Genomic DNA, 17,507 nt, shown 5'->3' on the forward strand with positions numbered 1-17,507 from the left:
CCACAAAAAAAGCCCAAAAATGAACCAAAAAGCTTTAAGTATTATAATAAGAGAAAAAAAAAGTAATTGATCTGATGAAGATTTCTTCAGGTTTTGTATCTATGATGCTCTCAAGGGGTGTTCTACTTCTACAAGGGAAATTCTACCTTATTCCAGGATAATAGTGATGCAACTGAGGCATACATGCTTTTTCTTTCTTAATTTATAGTTAGCTGCTAATGCTCCGTATTTAGCACAAGTGTTTTTATTTTGAATATGTACGTATTTATTACTCGGAGCTCACATATCTTGTAAAATTATGCTTACACGAGTATGAATACAGTATCTCACAAAAGTGAGTACACTCCTCACATTTTTGTAAATATTTTATTATATCTTTTCATGGGACAACACTGAAGATGACACTTTGATACAATGTAAAGTAGTCAGTGTACAGCTTGTATAACAGTGTAAATTTGCTGTCCCCTCACACAGCCATTAATGTCTAAACCGATGGAAACAAAAGTAAGTACACCCCTAAGTGAAAAATGTCCAAATTGTGCCCAATTGGCCATTTTCCCTCCCTGGTGTCATGTGACTCATTAGTGTTACAAGGTCTCAGTTGTGAATGGGGAGCAGGCATGTTAAATTTGGTGTTATCGCTCTCACACTGGTCACTGGAAGTTGAACATGGCACCTCATGGCAAAGAACTCTCTGAGGATCTGAAAAAAAGAATTGTTGCTCTACATAAAAATGGCCTAGGCTATAAGAAGATTGCCAACATCCTGAAACTGAGCTGTAGCACGGTGGCCAAGACCATACTGCGGTTTAACAGGTCAGGTTCCACTCAGAACAGGCCCCGCCGTGGTCGACCAAAGAAGCTAAGTACACGTGCTCAGCGTCATATCCAGGGGTTGCTTTTTGAAAATAGACATACAGTGCATCCAGAAAGTATTCAAAGCGCATCACTTTTTCCACATTTTGTTATGTTACAGCCTTATTCCAAAATGGATTAATTTTTTTCCTCAGAATTCTACACACAACACCCCATATAATGACAACGTGAAAAAAGTTTACTTGAGATTTTTGCAAATTTAATAAAAATAAAAAAAATTGAGAAAGCACATGTACATAAGTATTCACAGCCTTTGCCATGAAGCTCAAAATTGAGCTCAGGTGCATCCTAATTCCTCTGATCATCCTTGAGATGTTTCTGCAGCTTAATTGGAGGCCACCTGCGGTAAATTCAGTTGATTGGACATGATTTGGAAAGGCACACACCTGTCTATATAAGGTCCCACAGTTGACAGTTCATGTCAGAGCACAAATCAAGCATGAAGTCAAAGGAATTGCCTGTAGACCTCCGAGACAGGATCGTCTCGGGGCACAAATCTGGGGAAGGTTACAGAAAAATGTCTGCTGCTTTGAAGGTCCCAATGAGCACAGTGACCTCCATCATCCGTAAGTGGAAGAAGTTCGAAACCACCAGGACTCTTCCTAGAGCTGGCCGGCCATCTAAACTGAGCAATCGGGGGAGAAGGACCTTAGTCAGGGAGGTGACCAAGAACCCGATGGTCACTCTGTGGAGAGAGGAGAACCTTGCAGAAGGACAACCATCTCTGCAGCAATCCACCAATCAGGCCTGTATGGTAGAGTGGCCAGACGGAAGCCACTCCTTAGTAAAAGGCACATGGCAGCCCGCCTGGAGTTTGGCAAAATGCACCTGAAGGACTCTCAGACCATGAGAAAGAAAATTCTCTGTTGTCTGATGAGACAAAGATTGAACTCTTTGGTGTGAATGCCAGGCGTCACGTTTGCAGGAAACCAGGCACCGCTCATCACTAGGCCAATACCATCCCTACAGTGAAGCATGGTGGTGGCAGCATCATGCATTGGGGATGTTTTTCAGCGGCAGGGGCTGGGAGACTAGTCAGGATAAAGGGAAAGATGACTGCAGCAATGTACAGAGACATCCTGGATGAAAACCTGCTCCAGAGCGCTCTTGACCTCAGACTGGGGCGACGGTTCATCTTTCAGCAGAACAACGACCCTAAGCACACAGCCAAGATATCAAAGGAGTGGCTTCAGGACAACTCTGTGAATGTCCTTGAGGTGTATCGACAAAATATTGCGCACAGTCTGTGAATACTTATGTACATGTGATTTCTCAGTTTTTTTATTTTTAATAAATTTGCAAAAAACCTCAAGTAAACTTTTTTCACGTTGTCATTATGGGGTGTTGTGTGTAGAATTCTGAGGAAAAAAATAAATTTAATCCATTTTGGAATAAGGCTGTAACATAACAAAATGTGGAAAAAGTCATGCACTGTGAATACTTTCCGGATGCACCGTATGAGTACTGCCAGCATTGCTGCAGAGGCTGAAGGGGTGGGGGGTCAGCTCGTCAGTGCTCAGACCATATGTCGTACACTGCATCAAATTAGTCTGCATGGCTGTCGTTCCAGAAGGAAACCTCTTCTAAAGATGATGCACAAGAAAGCTCGCAAACAGTTTGCTGAAGACAAGCAGACCAAGGATATGGATTACTGGAACCATGTCCTGTGGTCTGATGAGACCAAGATAAACTTATTTGGTTCAGATGGTGTCAAGCGTGTGTGGCGGCAACCAGGTGAGGAGTACAAAGACAAGTGTCTTGCCTACAGTCAAGCATGGTAGTGGGAGTGTCATGGTTTGGGGCTGCATGAGTGCTGCTGGCACTGGGGAGCTACAGTTCATTGAGGGGACCATGAATGCCAACATGTACTGTGACATACTGAAGCACAGCATGATCCCCTCCCTTCAGAAACTGGGCCACAGGGCAGTATTCCAACATGATAAACGACCCCAAACATACCTCCAAGACGACCACTGCCTTGCTAAAGAAACTGAGGGTAAAGGTGCTGGACTGGCTAAGCATGTCTCCAGACATGAACCCTATTGAGCATCTGTAGGGCATCCTCAAACAGAAGGTGGAGGAGCGCAAGGTCTCTAACATCCACCAGCTCTGTGATGTCATGGAGGAGTGGAAGAGGATTCCAGTGGCAACCTGTGAAGCTCTAGTGAACTCCATGCCCAAGAGAGTTAAGGCAGTGCTGGAAAATAATGGTGGCCACACAAAATATTGACACTTTGGGCACAATTTGGGCATTTTTCACTTAGGGGTGTACTCACTATTGTTGCCAATGGTTTAGACATTAATGGCTATGCGTTGAGTTATTTTGAGGGGACCGCAAATTTACACTGTTATACAAGCTGTACAGTGACAACTTTACATTGTATCAAAGTGTCATATCTTCAGTGTTGTCCCATGAAAAGATATAATAAAATATTAACAAAAATGTGAGGGGTGTACTCACTTTGAGATACTGTACATACAGTGGTGTGAAAAACTATTTGCCCCCTTCCTGATTTCTTATTCTTTTGCATGTTTGTCACACAAAATGTTTCTGATCATCAAACACATTTAACCATTAGTCAAATATAACACAAGTAAACACAAAATGCAGTTTGTAAATGGTGGTTTTTATTATTTAGGGAGAAAAAAAAATCCAAACCTACATGGCCCTGTGTGAAAAAGTAATTGCCCCCTGAACCTAATAACTGGTTGGGCCACCCTTAGCAGCAATAACTGCAATCAAGCGTTTGTGATAACTTGCAATGAGTCTTTTACAGCGCTCTGGAGGAATTTTGCCCCACTCATCTTTGCAAAATTGTTGTAATTCAGCTTTATTTGAGGGTTTTCTAGCATGAACCGCCTTTTTAAGGTCATGCCATAGCATCTCAATTGGATTCAGGTCAGGACTTTGACTAGGCCACTCCAAAGTCTTCATTTTGTTTTTCTTCAGCCATTCAGAGGTGGATTTGCTGGTGTGTTTTGGGTCATTGTCCTGTTGCAGCACCCAAGATCGCTTCAGCTTGAGTTGACGAACAGATGGCCGGACATTCTCCTTCAGGATTTTTTGGTAGACAGTAGAATTCATGGTTCCATCTATCACAGCAAGCCTTCCAGGTCCTGAAGCAGCAAAACAACCCCAGACCGTCACACTACCACCACCATATTTTACTGTTGGTATGATGTTCTTTTTCTGAAATGCTGTGTTCCTTTTACGCCAGATGTAACGGGACATTTGCCTTCCAAAAAGTTCAACTTTTGTCTCATCAGTCCACAAGGTATTTTCCCAAAAGTCTTGGCAATCATTGAGATGTTTCTTAGCAAAATTGAGACGAGCCCTGATGTTCTTTTTGCTTAACAGTGGTTTGCGTCTTGGACATCTGCCATGCAGGCCGTTTTTGCCCAGTCTCTTTCTTATGGTGGAGTCGTGAACACTGACCTTAATTGAGGCAAGTGAGGCCTGCAGTTCTTTAGACGTTGTCCTGGGGTCTTTTGTGACCTCTCGGATGAGTCGTCTCTGCGCTCTTGGGGTAATTTTGGTCGGCCGGCCACTCCTGGGAAGGTTCACCACTGTTCCATGTTTTTGCCATTTGTGGATAATGGCTCTCACTGTGGTTCGCTGGAGTCCCAAAGCTTTAGAAATGGCTTTATAACCTTTACCAGACTGATAGATCTCAATTACTTCTGTTCTCATTTGTTCCTGAATTTCTTTGGATCTTGGCATGATGTCTAGCTTTTGAGGTGCTTTTGGTCTACTTCTCTGTGTCAGGCAGCTCCTATTTAAGCGATTTCTTGATTGAAACAGGTGTGGCAGTAATCAGACCTGGGGGTGGCTACGGAAACTGAACTCAGGTGTGATACACCACAGTTAGGTTATTTTTTAACAAGGGGGCAATTACTTTTTCACACAGGGCCATGTAGGTTTGGATTTTTTTTCTCCCTAAATAATAAAAACCATCATTTAAAAACTGCATTTTGTGTTTACTTGTGTTATATTTGACTAATGGTTAAATGTGTTTGATGATCAGAAACATTTTGTGTGACAAACATGCAAAAGAATAAGAAATCAGGAAGGGGGCAAATAGTTTTTCACACCACTGTATATACTGCTCAAAAAATTAAAGGGACACTTATTAATCAGAGTATAGCATCAAGTCAATGAAGCTTCTGGGATATTGATCCGGTCAGTTAAGTAGCAGAGAGGGTTGTTAATCAATTTCAGCTACTTTGGTGTTAATGAAATTAACAACATTTGCACTAGAGGGGCAATTATTGTTTACTGATTTTTCACTAGTTTTGCATTTGGCTATGTTCAGTGTCACTACCGGTAGCATGAGGTGATACCTGGACCCTACAGAGGTTGCACAAGTAGTCTAACTTCTCCAGGATGGCACATCAATACGTGTCATTGCCAGAAGGTTTTCTGTGTCTCCCAGCACAGTCTCAAGGGCATGGAGAAGATTCCAGGAGACAGGCAGTTACTCTAGGAGAGCTGGACGGGGTTGAAGAAGGTCCTTAACCCATAAGCAGGACCGGCATCTGCTCCTTTGGGAAAGGAGGAACAGGATGAGCACTGACAGAGCCCTAACAAAATGACCTCCAGCAGGCCACTGGTGTGAATGTGTCTGACCAAACAATTAGAAACAGACTTTATGAGGGTGGTTTATGATGGGCCCTGTGCTTACTGCCCGGCACCGAGGAGCTTGACTGGCATTTGCCAAAGAATACCACAATTGGCAGGTCCACCACTGGCGCCCTGTGCTTTTCACAGATGAGAGCAGGTTCACCCTGAACACATGTGACAGATGTGAAATGGTCTGGAGAATCCGTGGAGAACATTATGCTGCCTGTAAAATCATTCAACATGACCGATTTGGTGGTGGGTCAGTGATGACCTGGGGAGGCATATCCACGGAGGGACACACAGACATCTACAGGCTAGACAACAGCACCTTGACTGCTATAAGGTATCGGGATAAAATCCATGAACCCGTTGTCAGACCATAACGCTGGTGCAGTGGGTCCTGGGTTCCTCCTGGTGTACGACAATGCCCGGCCTCATGTGGCAAATGTATGCAGGGAGTTCCTGGAGGGTGAAGGAATTGATACCATTGACTGGCCCCCATGCTTAAGTGACCTAAATCCAATAGAACACCTCTGGGACATTATACTTCAGTTCATCCAACGCTGCCAGGTTGCACCTCAGAGAGTCCAGGAGCTCAGTGATGCCCTGGTCCAGATCTGGGAGGAGATCCCTCAGGACACCATTCATTATCTCATTAGGAGCATGCCCCGACATTGTTAGATATGCATACAAGCAGAAGGGTTCCATATAAGCTACTGAGTACGATTTTGAGTTGCTGTAATGAAATTTTGGTAAAATGGACTAGCCTGCCACATCATTTTTTCACTTTGATTTTTGGGGTGTCTTTGAATTCAGCTCTCTGTAGGCTGGTAATTTTCAGTTTCATCAAAGGATGTGGCATCCTTTCATTCCTAACACATTACCCAGTCCATATCAGTACAGATATCCAGCATGATTTTTTCCCCCATTGGGATCTGATGTGTTTTCAAAGTGTTCCTTAAATTTTTTTGAGCAGCTCATATATATATTCTTCATCAGATTCATAAAACTATTTTGAATTGAAAATAGTTCTTTATAACTTTTTATAATTTGGAGTGAGTAAAATTAGGTTTTGCACAACTGGTTTCATAATAAAGTATAATGACCTTTATTATATAAATAAAAAAAAACCTCAATGTTTGTTCTTCCCACAGCATTAATTTTTATTATTTCCAATATTCCTGAACTTATAACACTACAAGGAAAATACTAAATTATGATTATGAATGATGCCATTTCTGCTGTTTAATTTATGCACAGAGTATAATTCCTTCTTCCGTTATATATTCTGAAAGCACAAGTTCTGGTCTTCACATAGATATGCAGAATATATGCTTTTCAGTAAGCAAGTTCTTTATATGGTGATTTATTTGAAAACAGTAAAGGCGGTGGAAGAAAAACTTTTTTACTGCTTTGAAAGTAAAATTCTACAAATTGTTTGCTAGCATTTCACAACTGTTTTTTCCAGTTCTTCCTAGCCATCTGGATATGCATTACTTGTGGCGTTGGGAAGTATATTCCAAGAATGAATGTTACTTTTTTAAAGTGCATTTTTTGGTTTAAAAAAAAAAAAAAAAAAAAAAAAAAAAAAGGTCGGATTTTGCAATTTTTTTGTGCTGTAGTTTCTCCTCACAGGATAGTTTCTTCACCAGACGTATAAATTCTAAAACAGCAATGCTTGGCCTTTACTTGGACATATGTTGGCATTTATCTGAACATAGCAAAAAGCTGAAAAGTGATTTTTGTTTTTTAACTTGGAAACAATGAAAATAGACAGCCATTGAAATAAGATTTATTTGGTGATTGCTTATACATTGTGTATCACTTTTATGGCGTTGAGACGGTTATTCCAACATTTATACTAATAGGAGTAGTATTCAAAGGTTATTGTTTGATAAAAACATGATTGGCTTTTTACTATCATTTATACACAAACATAATTCCTTATAAAGAGGCAAATATTCTGAAAGAGAAATGCCTGTTCATTTTGATATGTAAAACATGTATATTAAGTATAAAGAATTTGTGGCCAGTTAAATCAAAGTAACAGAAAATGGCCAAAACAGAGGCACAGTTAAACGTGTAAGAGAATACATGTTTTATGCTGTAAAGCACCAAGTATGCTGAAAAACTAATTCGCGCAAATGAAAAGAATGACACAAAACTGTAGCAGCTGTCACTTTCACTTGCCATATTGAAAGAGTCAAAAGAAAATTTCTACATTTACTGCTCCTCAACATCCTTTGAGATATTATCAGTGTGACTAGTGGAAAATTTTACAATAGGCGTACTATAGGTTATTACATTTTAAATTACCAGTGAACACTCCAACTGAATTACACACTAGAAGAAACTCTCCAGAAGAACAAAAAAATACTCTCTTGTAGCAATCATTTGTATGTTGAGATTTTATGTTAAGTCATTTGCTGCAGAGAAATGTTTTCCTGCTGGACCCCCAGAAAAATCTTGCTGATATAATTTTAGTGCTACAGAAATGAAAAGGCAGCACATGAATAAGATGTGGGATTACAATATTTGAGCCTTTAAAAGCGCCTTTATAATTTTACTTGTTGCATAAGTATGATTTTTTTTTTTAAAACTAGTTTTTTGAGTTACAGCTAGCCACACCTAACATTAGGCCAGATACTGTACGCAGATTACTTTGTACCAGCTGGATGGGACTGCTGAAAAGCACCAGAAACAAACAAAACTAGTTTAATACTATCATTTTTAATAATCAAAATGGAGAAAAAAATAATTTGGAAGTTGTTTACTTTGTTGCTGATGTGAAAGATAACCACCTACCTCAGGTATCACTCATGCATTTTTGATAAGGAATAAATTAGGCTAACATTCACACACACAAGTTACAAATGTATGTGGGGAGTTACTTTTTCAGAATTTTCTATCAAATGAAACAATCTCTGAAAAAGATTTTCCTCAATTGATGCAGCATTGATTGAGACAAATACACTGGCAGGACTCACCCTAATTTGTGTCAGAATCATGGGAACAAGATTAAAAACTTAAAATACAATGTCTTGCACTGCCTTCTATCTTGTTGATAGTTTGCAAATTTGTTGACGTTTTTGCAAATTTATTAAAAATAAAAAAACTGAGAAATCACATGTACATAAGTATTCACAGCCTTTGCTCAATACGTTGTCGATGCACCTTTGGCAGCAATTACAGGCTCAAGTCTTTTTGAATATGATGCCACAAGTTTGGCATACCTATCCTTTGCCAGTTTTGCCCATTCCTCTTTGCAGCACCTCTCAAGCTTCATCAGGTTGGATGGGAAGTGTCGGTGCACAGCCATTTTAAGATCTCTCTAGAGATGTTCAATCGGATTCAAGTCTGGGCTCTGGCTGGGCCACTCAAGGACATTCACAGAGTTGTTCTGAAGCCACTCCTTTGATATCTTGGCTGTGTGCTTAGGGTCGTTGTCCTGCTGAAAGATGAACCGTCGTCTCAGTCTGAGGTCAAGAGCGCTCTGGAGCAGGTTCTCATCCAGGATGTCTCTGTACATTGCTGCAGTCATCTTTCCCTTTATCCTGACTAGTCTCCCAGTCCCTGCCGCTGAAAAACATCCCCACAGCATGATGCTGCCACCACCATGCTTCACTGTAGGGATGGTATTGGCCTGGTGATGAGCGGTGCCTGGTTTCCTCCAAACGTGACGCCTGGCATTCACACCAAAGAGTTCAATCTTTATCTCATCAGACCAGAGAATTTTCTTTCTCATGGTCTGAGAGTCCTTCAGGTGCCTTTTGGCAAACACCAGGCGGGCTGCCATGTGCCTTTTACTAAGGAGTGGCTTCCGTCTGGCCACTCTACCATACTAGGGCCTTCATCAATAAACAACATTTTTTCAAGACGGATGTCACGTGCAGTGCCACCGTTAATGTTCATAGTGGATACCGATTTGTAGGATCTAATGTAGTTGATAAAGATTTCACTTTCAGGTACATCGTCAGTTATAAGCCTCTGTAGATATTCAGTATATGAATGTAAAGAAGGCAGTCCAATTTGACCCTTTTGACAACAACGTGTAAATGTATAACTTGTATTTCCAGTTGTTTCTTCAGGGAAGTGAACTGAATGACAATGATTGCAAATGACATTCATTAATCTGAATGAATTTTACTGGTGTATGTTTTTCTTGTGCCGTTTGAGAGGCGCGTTGTTGCATGTGTAGTATTTGGGACGTGTTGTTTTGGAGCTGTAATCGATTTGCCTGTGCTGGGTGAGAAGCCCGTTGTAGCCTTCGCTGCCATTAACGTATGTCTGAGACGGGAGGTGTTTCGTTTTGAATCCGTGCCTGTTGCGATGCAGCACTTTGATTGATAGTTTGCGTCATGTGGATCTAGGATGTAGATTTGTGCATATTTGCATGTTGATTTGTTTCAGGGTGCACTGTTCCAATGCGATGCAGTATTTGTGCACATATGCGAAAGTAGTATGGGCCATTGCCTTTTGGTGGCCTGATATTTACTCCGGTATATGCAAAAGCAAATGAACCATTGTAGGATCTAATGCAGTTCATAAAGTTTTTACTTTTAGGTACATCGTTAGTTAGAAGCTTTAGTTGAGCTTTGCGTTTTTGGAGTCGAGACATTTTTTCTTTTAGAAATATGGATAAGTAATAAGGAGTATTGCACTCACTGTTAATATGGAGCCTTTTCTGCGGTTGAACGGTTAATAGTGCCTTATTGTAATGAGATCCACCTATGCTGCATAGCCGTCTATTTTGTTGTTTCTTTCGTTTTCGTGTGTTTGTTCCTGTTATCCTTTCCTTTTCGTTTTGTACCCGTGACCGTGTATTCATGACTTGTTTCTTTCTCAGCATGCGAAATATGGATAAGTAATAAGAAGGATCGCAGTCACTGTTAATATGTTTCTTTTTCTGTAGTTGAACGGTTAATAGTGCTTTATTGTAAGGAGATCTACCAATGCTGACACCTATGCTGTCTAGTGTGAAGGTGTTGATGTTCACTTTAGAATATGTGGCTTTGGGTGTCACTTCTTATGGATGTGTGTGTGTGTGTGGGGGTGGGGGTTGAGGATTGTTGTCGCGCGAGCGTCTTCTTTCTTTTTGTGTTCCTGTGTCTTGTTGAATCCCCCTCTTTGTGTGTGTCCTGTCCCTTGCTTGAAGGGTCTGTGGGGTGGTTTTGTGTTCTTTTTTTTGTGTTCCATGGGCTTGTTGAATCCCCCTCTTGGTGTGTGTCCCGTCCGGTGCCTGTAGGGGGGGGGGGGGGCCTTGCTGTTGTGCGCGAGCCTCTTTTTTTTTTTTTTGGGTCTAGTTTCGTGTGCAATGTGTTTCGTGCTTTGCTTGCGTTTGAATACTTTTTTATGTGCCGTTTCCTTTTTTCGGTGCTCTTTGCGCCTCATTTCTCAATTTTTCCTGTGCTCACTCCTTTTTTCTGTGGTCTTGTCTGCCTCTCGCGGCCCCTCATCCGCCTCTCTCGCCCTCTTCTATCCGCCTTTCTCGGCTCCTCAGCCGACCCTCGCGGACTCTTTTTGCGCCTGCGCAGTACGTCTTTTTGCAGCTACGGCCCATTGCCGGATGTGCCTGCGTCCATCATCCGGTTTAGCATTCTCGGTTAGTAATATGGATAATTTGGAATTCATTGTTCCACCAATGAAGGCAAGCCGTCCTGGCCCAGATGCAGCAAAACAGGCCTAAACCATGATAATACCACTACCATGTTTCACAGATGGGATAAGGTTCTTATGCTGGAATGCAGTGTTTTCCTTTCTCCAAACATAACGCTTTTCATTTAAACCAAAAAGTTCTATTTTGGTCTCATCCATCTACAAAACATTCTTCCGATAGCCTTCTGGTTTGTCTACGTGATCTTTAGCAAACTGCAGATGAGCAGCAATGCTTTTTTTGGAGAGCAGTGGCTTTCTCCTTGCAACCCTGCCATGCACACCATTGTTGTTCAGTGTTCTCCTGATGGTGGACTAATGAACATGAACATTAGCCAATGTGAGAGAGGCCTTCAGTTGCTTAGAAGTTACCCTGGGGTCCTTTGTGACCTCGCCGACTATTAATAGCCTTGCTCTTGGAGTGATCTTTTTTGGTCGGCCACTCCTGGGGAGGGTAACGATGGTCTTGAATTTCCTCCATTTGTACACAATCTGTCGGACTGTGGATTGGTGGAGTCCAAACTCTTTACAGATGGTTTTGTAACCTTTTCCAGCCTGATGAGCATCAACAACTCTTTTTCTGAGGTCCTCAGAAATCTCTTTTGTTCGGGCCATGATACACTTCCACAAACGTGTTGTGAAGAGCAGACTTTGACAGATCCCTGTTCTTTAAATAACACAGGGTGCCCACTCACACCTGATTGTCATCCCACTGATTGAAAACACCGGACTCTAATTTCACCTTCAAACTAACTGCTAATCCTAGAGGTTCACATACTTTTGCCACTCACAAATATGTAATATTCGATCATTTTCCTCAATAAATAAATGACCAAGTATAATATTTTTGTCTCATTTGTTTAACTGGTTTCTCTTTATCTACTTTTAGGACTTGAGTGAAACTGATGATGTTTTAGGTCATATTTATGCATAAATATAGAAAATTCTAAAGGGTTCACAAACTTTCAAGCACAACTGTATATATATAATATTCTATTGATAAAACCGATTTTATTGCTTGAAAAAATACATCACAAGGCTGCACCCCTTCCAAGACTGTTACTTGCATAGCCTATGAAAGATTATTATGCTACATGACAACTGGATTAAGTGGGATCCAAAAACGAATAGATACTGTGGTTGGCAAAGGGGTAAAGATGTTAGTGCTACTACTGCATCACGTGTCCAGAGGCTTGGGTTTGAACCCTAGGTCCAGTCACTGCTTCTGTGAAGTTAGCACATTCTCCCGGGATCTACATGGGTTTTCTTCACAAATCTTAAAAATGGAAGTAAGGCAGTAATAGTAACTACTACATTACCAATTTGCTCCCTAGAACACTGTAACAGAAAATTAAAATTTGCACTTCAGTGGACTGCAGATCTAATATAAAATCAAACCAACTTAGCTAACATTCATCTTAAAAAGGAAACTAGCACTGTTATGAAATATTTCTTTGGTACAGCTGCCATGTACTATACATCTAAAAAATGAAAATGCAAACATCTCTTACCAATTGAAGCATTAGCACTTTGCAAATCTTGGTCTGATACATGAATGGTGACTCCTGACTTTGGAATAAACTGTGGCACTTTAACACACTCCAGGATCTTGATAACTGTAACCCTGTCTGTGGAACCTTTTATACCATATGTCTGGGCAAATAAATTGGCTGCTGCAATAATATAGTCCATATGCAAGGCCTATAACAACAAGAAAAGTTGTTTTAAATTATTAAGCAGTGGAATATTCTTTAACAATAAAATGAAAAGATAAATAGAGAAGGGGCCACTTACATTACTGGTGCTGAAATCCAGTGGATGGGGACACCTCTTTGGTCCTGACCAAAAAGGAGCTCCTGAGCTTGTTTTCTGTTAAAGCAGAGAAAATGAAAACCTTAAAAGGACCACTCTTTCAATACAAACTTAAGCTGATGAAAATGTCATGAGTTGTTACTCTTTACTAAATTACTTATTTCAACTTCTACTAAACACAAACAAGACTTCTTCAAATAATATTCCTTTTATGTCTTAATTACCTTATAATTTTAGGTCACATCTTATTTTGCTACCAGGTTTGCATCCTATGTACTAACTGAATGGAATTTGTATGTTCTTCCCATGTTTGTATGGGTTCCATCCCACGATCCAAAGACATGTAGGTTAGGTGGTCTGGCAATGCTACATATATCTGTGTGTGTGTGTGTGTTTACTCTGTGATGCACTGGCAACCTGTCCAGGTTTTGCTATAGCCATGTACCTGATGACTGAAGGGATAGGCTCCAGCGGCCTTGTGATCCTGCCCTGGGTAAGGGGAATTAAAAAAAAATGGATGGATGGATTTTATTATGCTTTTACCAGCTCTTAACCAAAAAAAAAAAAAAATCTCATACACATAGATATTTTGGAAAGTGTTAGATAAAAAAAATGTACCACTGCATAACTAACTGCCAAGTCAGAACTTCTCTCCCTTTTAAGTCAATCTGGTGTGTACTAAAACCATAGTGTGTATATGTATTTCTGTATCCGTTTATGTATTTATTTATAGAGCTTCTTTAAAAAGCCAATTTTCCCCTGGGGGAAAAAAGTTCTATCTACAATGATTGGGTCAAAATGGTAGAATATTCCAATTTATGTTTTGCAATATTTCAAATATTGTTATGTTTCTTTCTGAAATACACTGCTAGTCAAAAGTTTGGAGACATACAAAAATTTATGTCCTTGATAAAAATGCACATGTTTTCAAAATCAAGACACCATTAAATCGATTTAAAAATAGAGCAAATACAATACTAGACAGACAGAGCTTTATTTATTCCCATGGGAAATTTGGCAATTCATCATTTCAAGCAGTAATAACCATCAGAAACACTAATAATGTCTTGAGTATATTTTAATACCAATTTAATGGCATCTTAATTAAAAAAATAATCAATTTCTATCAAAAACATGAAAATTCTAGTTGTGTCCAAACTTGACTATTAGTATCCACATTACTAACCGAGAATGGTAGACCAGATGGACGCAGGGACATCCGGCCATGGGCCGCAGCCGCAAAAAGACATACTGCACAGGCGCCCCAAGAAATGAGGCGCCGCGAGAGGCGGCCGCGACCACAGAAAAAAGGACTGATCACAGAAAAAAGGACTCAAAGAAATGAGGCCCCGCGACCACAGAAAAAAGGAGTCAGCACAGAAAAAAGGAGTGAAACGCCGGCGACGCACAAAGCGCCGCACCAAACCCATTGCACACAAAACAAAAGAAGCCGCTCGCGCCCCACAAATCCCACACCCACCTTCAAGCACCCCCCCCCCCCACAAGCAATGGACGGGACACACACAAAGAGGACGATTCAACAAGCCCCTGGCACACAAAAAAAACGAACCCACAAACCCCCCCCCTACAAGCAACGGACGGGACACACACAAAGAGGACGATTCAACAAGCCCCTGGCACACAATAAGAAAGAAGACGCTTGCGCCCCACCACTCCCCCCCCCCAGACGCCGGCAAAGCACACAGCGCCGCACGAATCCCATTGCACACGAAACGGGACGCACACAAAGAGGAGGATTCAACAAGTTCCTACCACACCAAAAAAAAGAAGCCGTGACCGCCACACCAAGCCCATTAGATACGAAACGGGACAGACTACGGACATGGCACACGAAACGTTCACAACAATGACGATTCAGACCCACAAACACACTAACATCAATAAGAAGTGACACCCAAAGCCCCATTTCTAAAGGAACCGTCCGTATTAAACATACGTCATCTCAATACCTTCACACAATGCAGCATAGGTGGATCTCCTTACAATAAAGCACTATTAACCGTTCAACTGCAGAAAAGGCTCCATATTAACAGTGAGTGCGATCCTCCTTATTACTTATCCATATTTCTCACACTGGAGAACAAACAAGTCATGAAAAAACGCTCACGGGTACAAAACGATACGGCTCGGATAACGGAACCAAACACACGAACCCGCATGAAAAAACAAAATACACGGCGGCGCATACAACGCGCTTCTGAAACTCCGGGAGAAAAAATTTCTCGGCTCCAAAAACGCAAAGCTCAACTAACCCCGTTACAGAGACGAGCCCAAATGGACCGACACAATCAACGTAGACGCATACAGCGCACGTCTCAAAGTGCTGCATTGAAACAGGCACGAGTTCAAACCGAAAGACCTCGCGTCTCAGACATACAAAAACGGGAGCGAAGAGACAGCATAAATGAACGCAGACGTCTACAACGCGCATGTGAACTGCCGGAAAACAAGCAAGCAAGGCTCCAAAAACAGAAAGCTCAACTGACCGACATACAAAAACGGACAAGGCTCGATACAAACAATGCACGACGTAGACTGAAGCGGACTTTTCGCACAGCACAGGCGAATCGATTACACCTCCAAAATAGCGCGTCCCAAATACTGGACATGCATCAACGCACCTCTCAAACGCCACAAGCAAAACATGCCCGTCGCGGACATCAACGCCAGACACCTGATAAACGCTTGCACCACTTAGCTGACAACGCATTCAACAATGAGTCCACTATTGAGGAAAATTCATTGGGATTAATGAATGTCATTTGCAATCATTGTCATTCACTTAACTTCCCTGAAGAAACAACTGGCAATACAAGTAATGAATTTACACGTTGTTGTCAAAAGGGTCAGATTAGACTGCCTCCTTTACATTCATATCCTGAATATCTACAGAAGCTTCTAACTAACGATGTACCTGAAAGTAAAAACTTTATGAACTGCATTAGATCCTACAATAGTTCATTTGCTTTTGCATCTACCGGAGTAAATATCAGGCCACCAAAAGGCAATGGCCCATACTGCTTTCGCATATGTGGACAAATATTGCATCGCATTGGAACAGTGCACCCTGAAACAAATCAACAACGCAAATATGCACAAAGATATTATTACAATTCCCCAATCCTTTATCTGCGACGACTTAGTTACAGAGATATTTGGAACAGCAATCTCATTAGACCAAATACCCCTTTTAACACAACGCACTATATTATGTCCAAAAAATATTAATGTTGATCACATTAATAACCAGGTCATTTCATTACTTCCTGGAGAGGCACGGCTCTTTCTAAGCTCTGACAAAGTTGACTCTGATGACGACAATGAACATCTGAATTTCCCCTTAGAATATTTGAACACTATTAACCCAGCCGGATCACCACAACACAATCTTAGCCTTAAAAACGGAACAATAATCATGCTATTAAGAAACCTTAACACTAAACAGGGTTTATGCAATGGCACATAGTCGTCAACACCATGACACACAATGTTATTCAAGCAACAGTTCTTACAGGATCACATGCTAACAATACTGTTCTCATTCCTAGAATTGACCTTACGAGTTCTGACCTAGAATTACCTTTTACATTGAAACGCAGACAGTTCCCCATTAAACCTGCATTTGCCATGACCATCAACAAATCACAAGGACAAACCATGGACAAGGTTGGCATCTACCTCTCTGAACCCGTTTTTGGACATGGACAACTTTATGTTGCCTTCTCACGTGTTCGACGTTCATCTGACGTTAAAGTTATAAATGCTCCATGCCAAGGAAGACTCATTCAAGGACAGGACACCATCTTTACTACTAATGTTGTATACAAAGAAATATTCCAATAAACCATTACTCTGTGCCAAACACTGTATTGTTTGCTTTCTATATGCATCATCCACACCTTCACACTATTCTATATCTCATTCATACATGTCACTCTTTGTCATGCCCCAACGCCAGGGGTTGGCGAGCGAAGCGAGCAGGGGGCAGAGCCCCCTAGTATGTTACTGTTTCATCAGTCTCTTTTTATTTGACTGAAAATGAATCTATCAGTCCAAGATATTAAAAAAAATATCCATAGGTTACTAAGTACATTTTGAGGAAAGATTGAAGGAGTTGAACCTTTTCAGTTTAAACAAATGATTAAGGCTGGTAGAACACCAGTGGAAATCTAGTTAAACGGGTCAAATTTAACAACTGCAGTTGCTGAATCATGTTACCTTGAGGATGTCGTAATAAAGTCATATGAAAAAGTTTGGGAACCCCTCTTAATTCTTTGAATTTTTGTTTATCATTGGCTGAGCTTTCAAAGTAGCAACTTCCTTTTAATATATGACATACCTTATGGAAACAATAGCATTTTCAGTAGTGACATTAAGTTTATTGGATTAACAGAAAATATGCAATATGCATCATAACAAAATTAGACAAGTGCATAAATTTGGGCACCCCAACAGAGACATTACATCAATACTTATATTTGCAAAAGGAGGCTCAACTAACAGCCTCTAGACGCCTCCTATAGCCT

General features: G+C 40.9%; 1 protein-coding gene across 1 annotated transcript in view; it reads right to left on the bottom strand.

Annotated features, from left to right (window-relative positions):
- Window positions 1–17,507, bottom strand: part of uba1 (ubiquitin-like modifier activating enzyme 1) — a 331,255-nt gene that overhangs the window by 52,071 nt on the left and 261,677 nt on the right. Inside the window, 2 exon segments of the mRNA XM_051933534.1 lie at window positions 12,660–12,849; window positions 12,943–13,017. Of these exon segments, the coding sequence (XP_051789494.1) occupies window positions 12,660–12,849; window positions 12,943–13,017 (265 nt within the window).

Source organism: Erpetoichthys calabaricus, chromosome 11 (assembly GCF_900747795.2).
Source record: "Erpetoichthys calabaricus chromosome 11, fErpCal1.3, whole genome shotgun sequence".
Taxonomy (NCBI): Eukaryota; Metazoa; Chordata; class Cladistia; order Polypteriformes; family Polypteridae; genus Erpetoichthys; species Erpetoichthys calabaricus.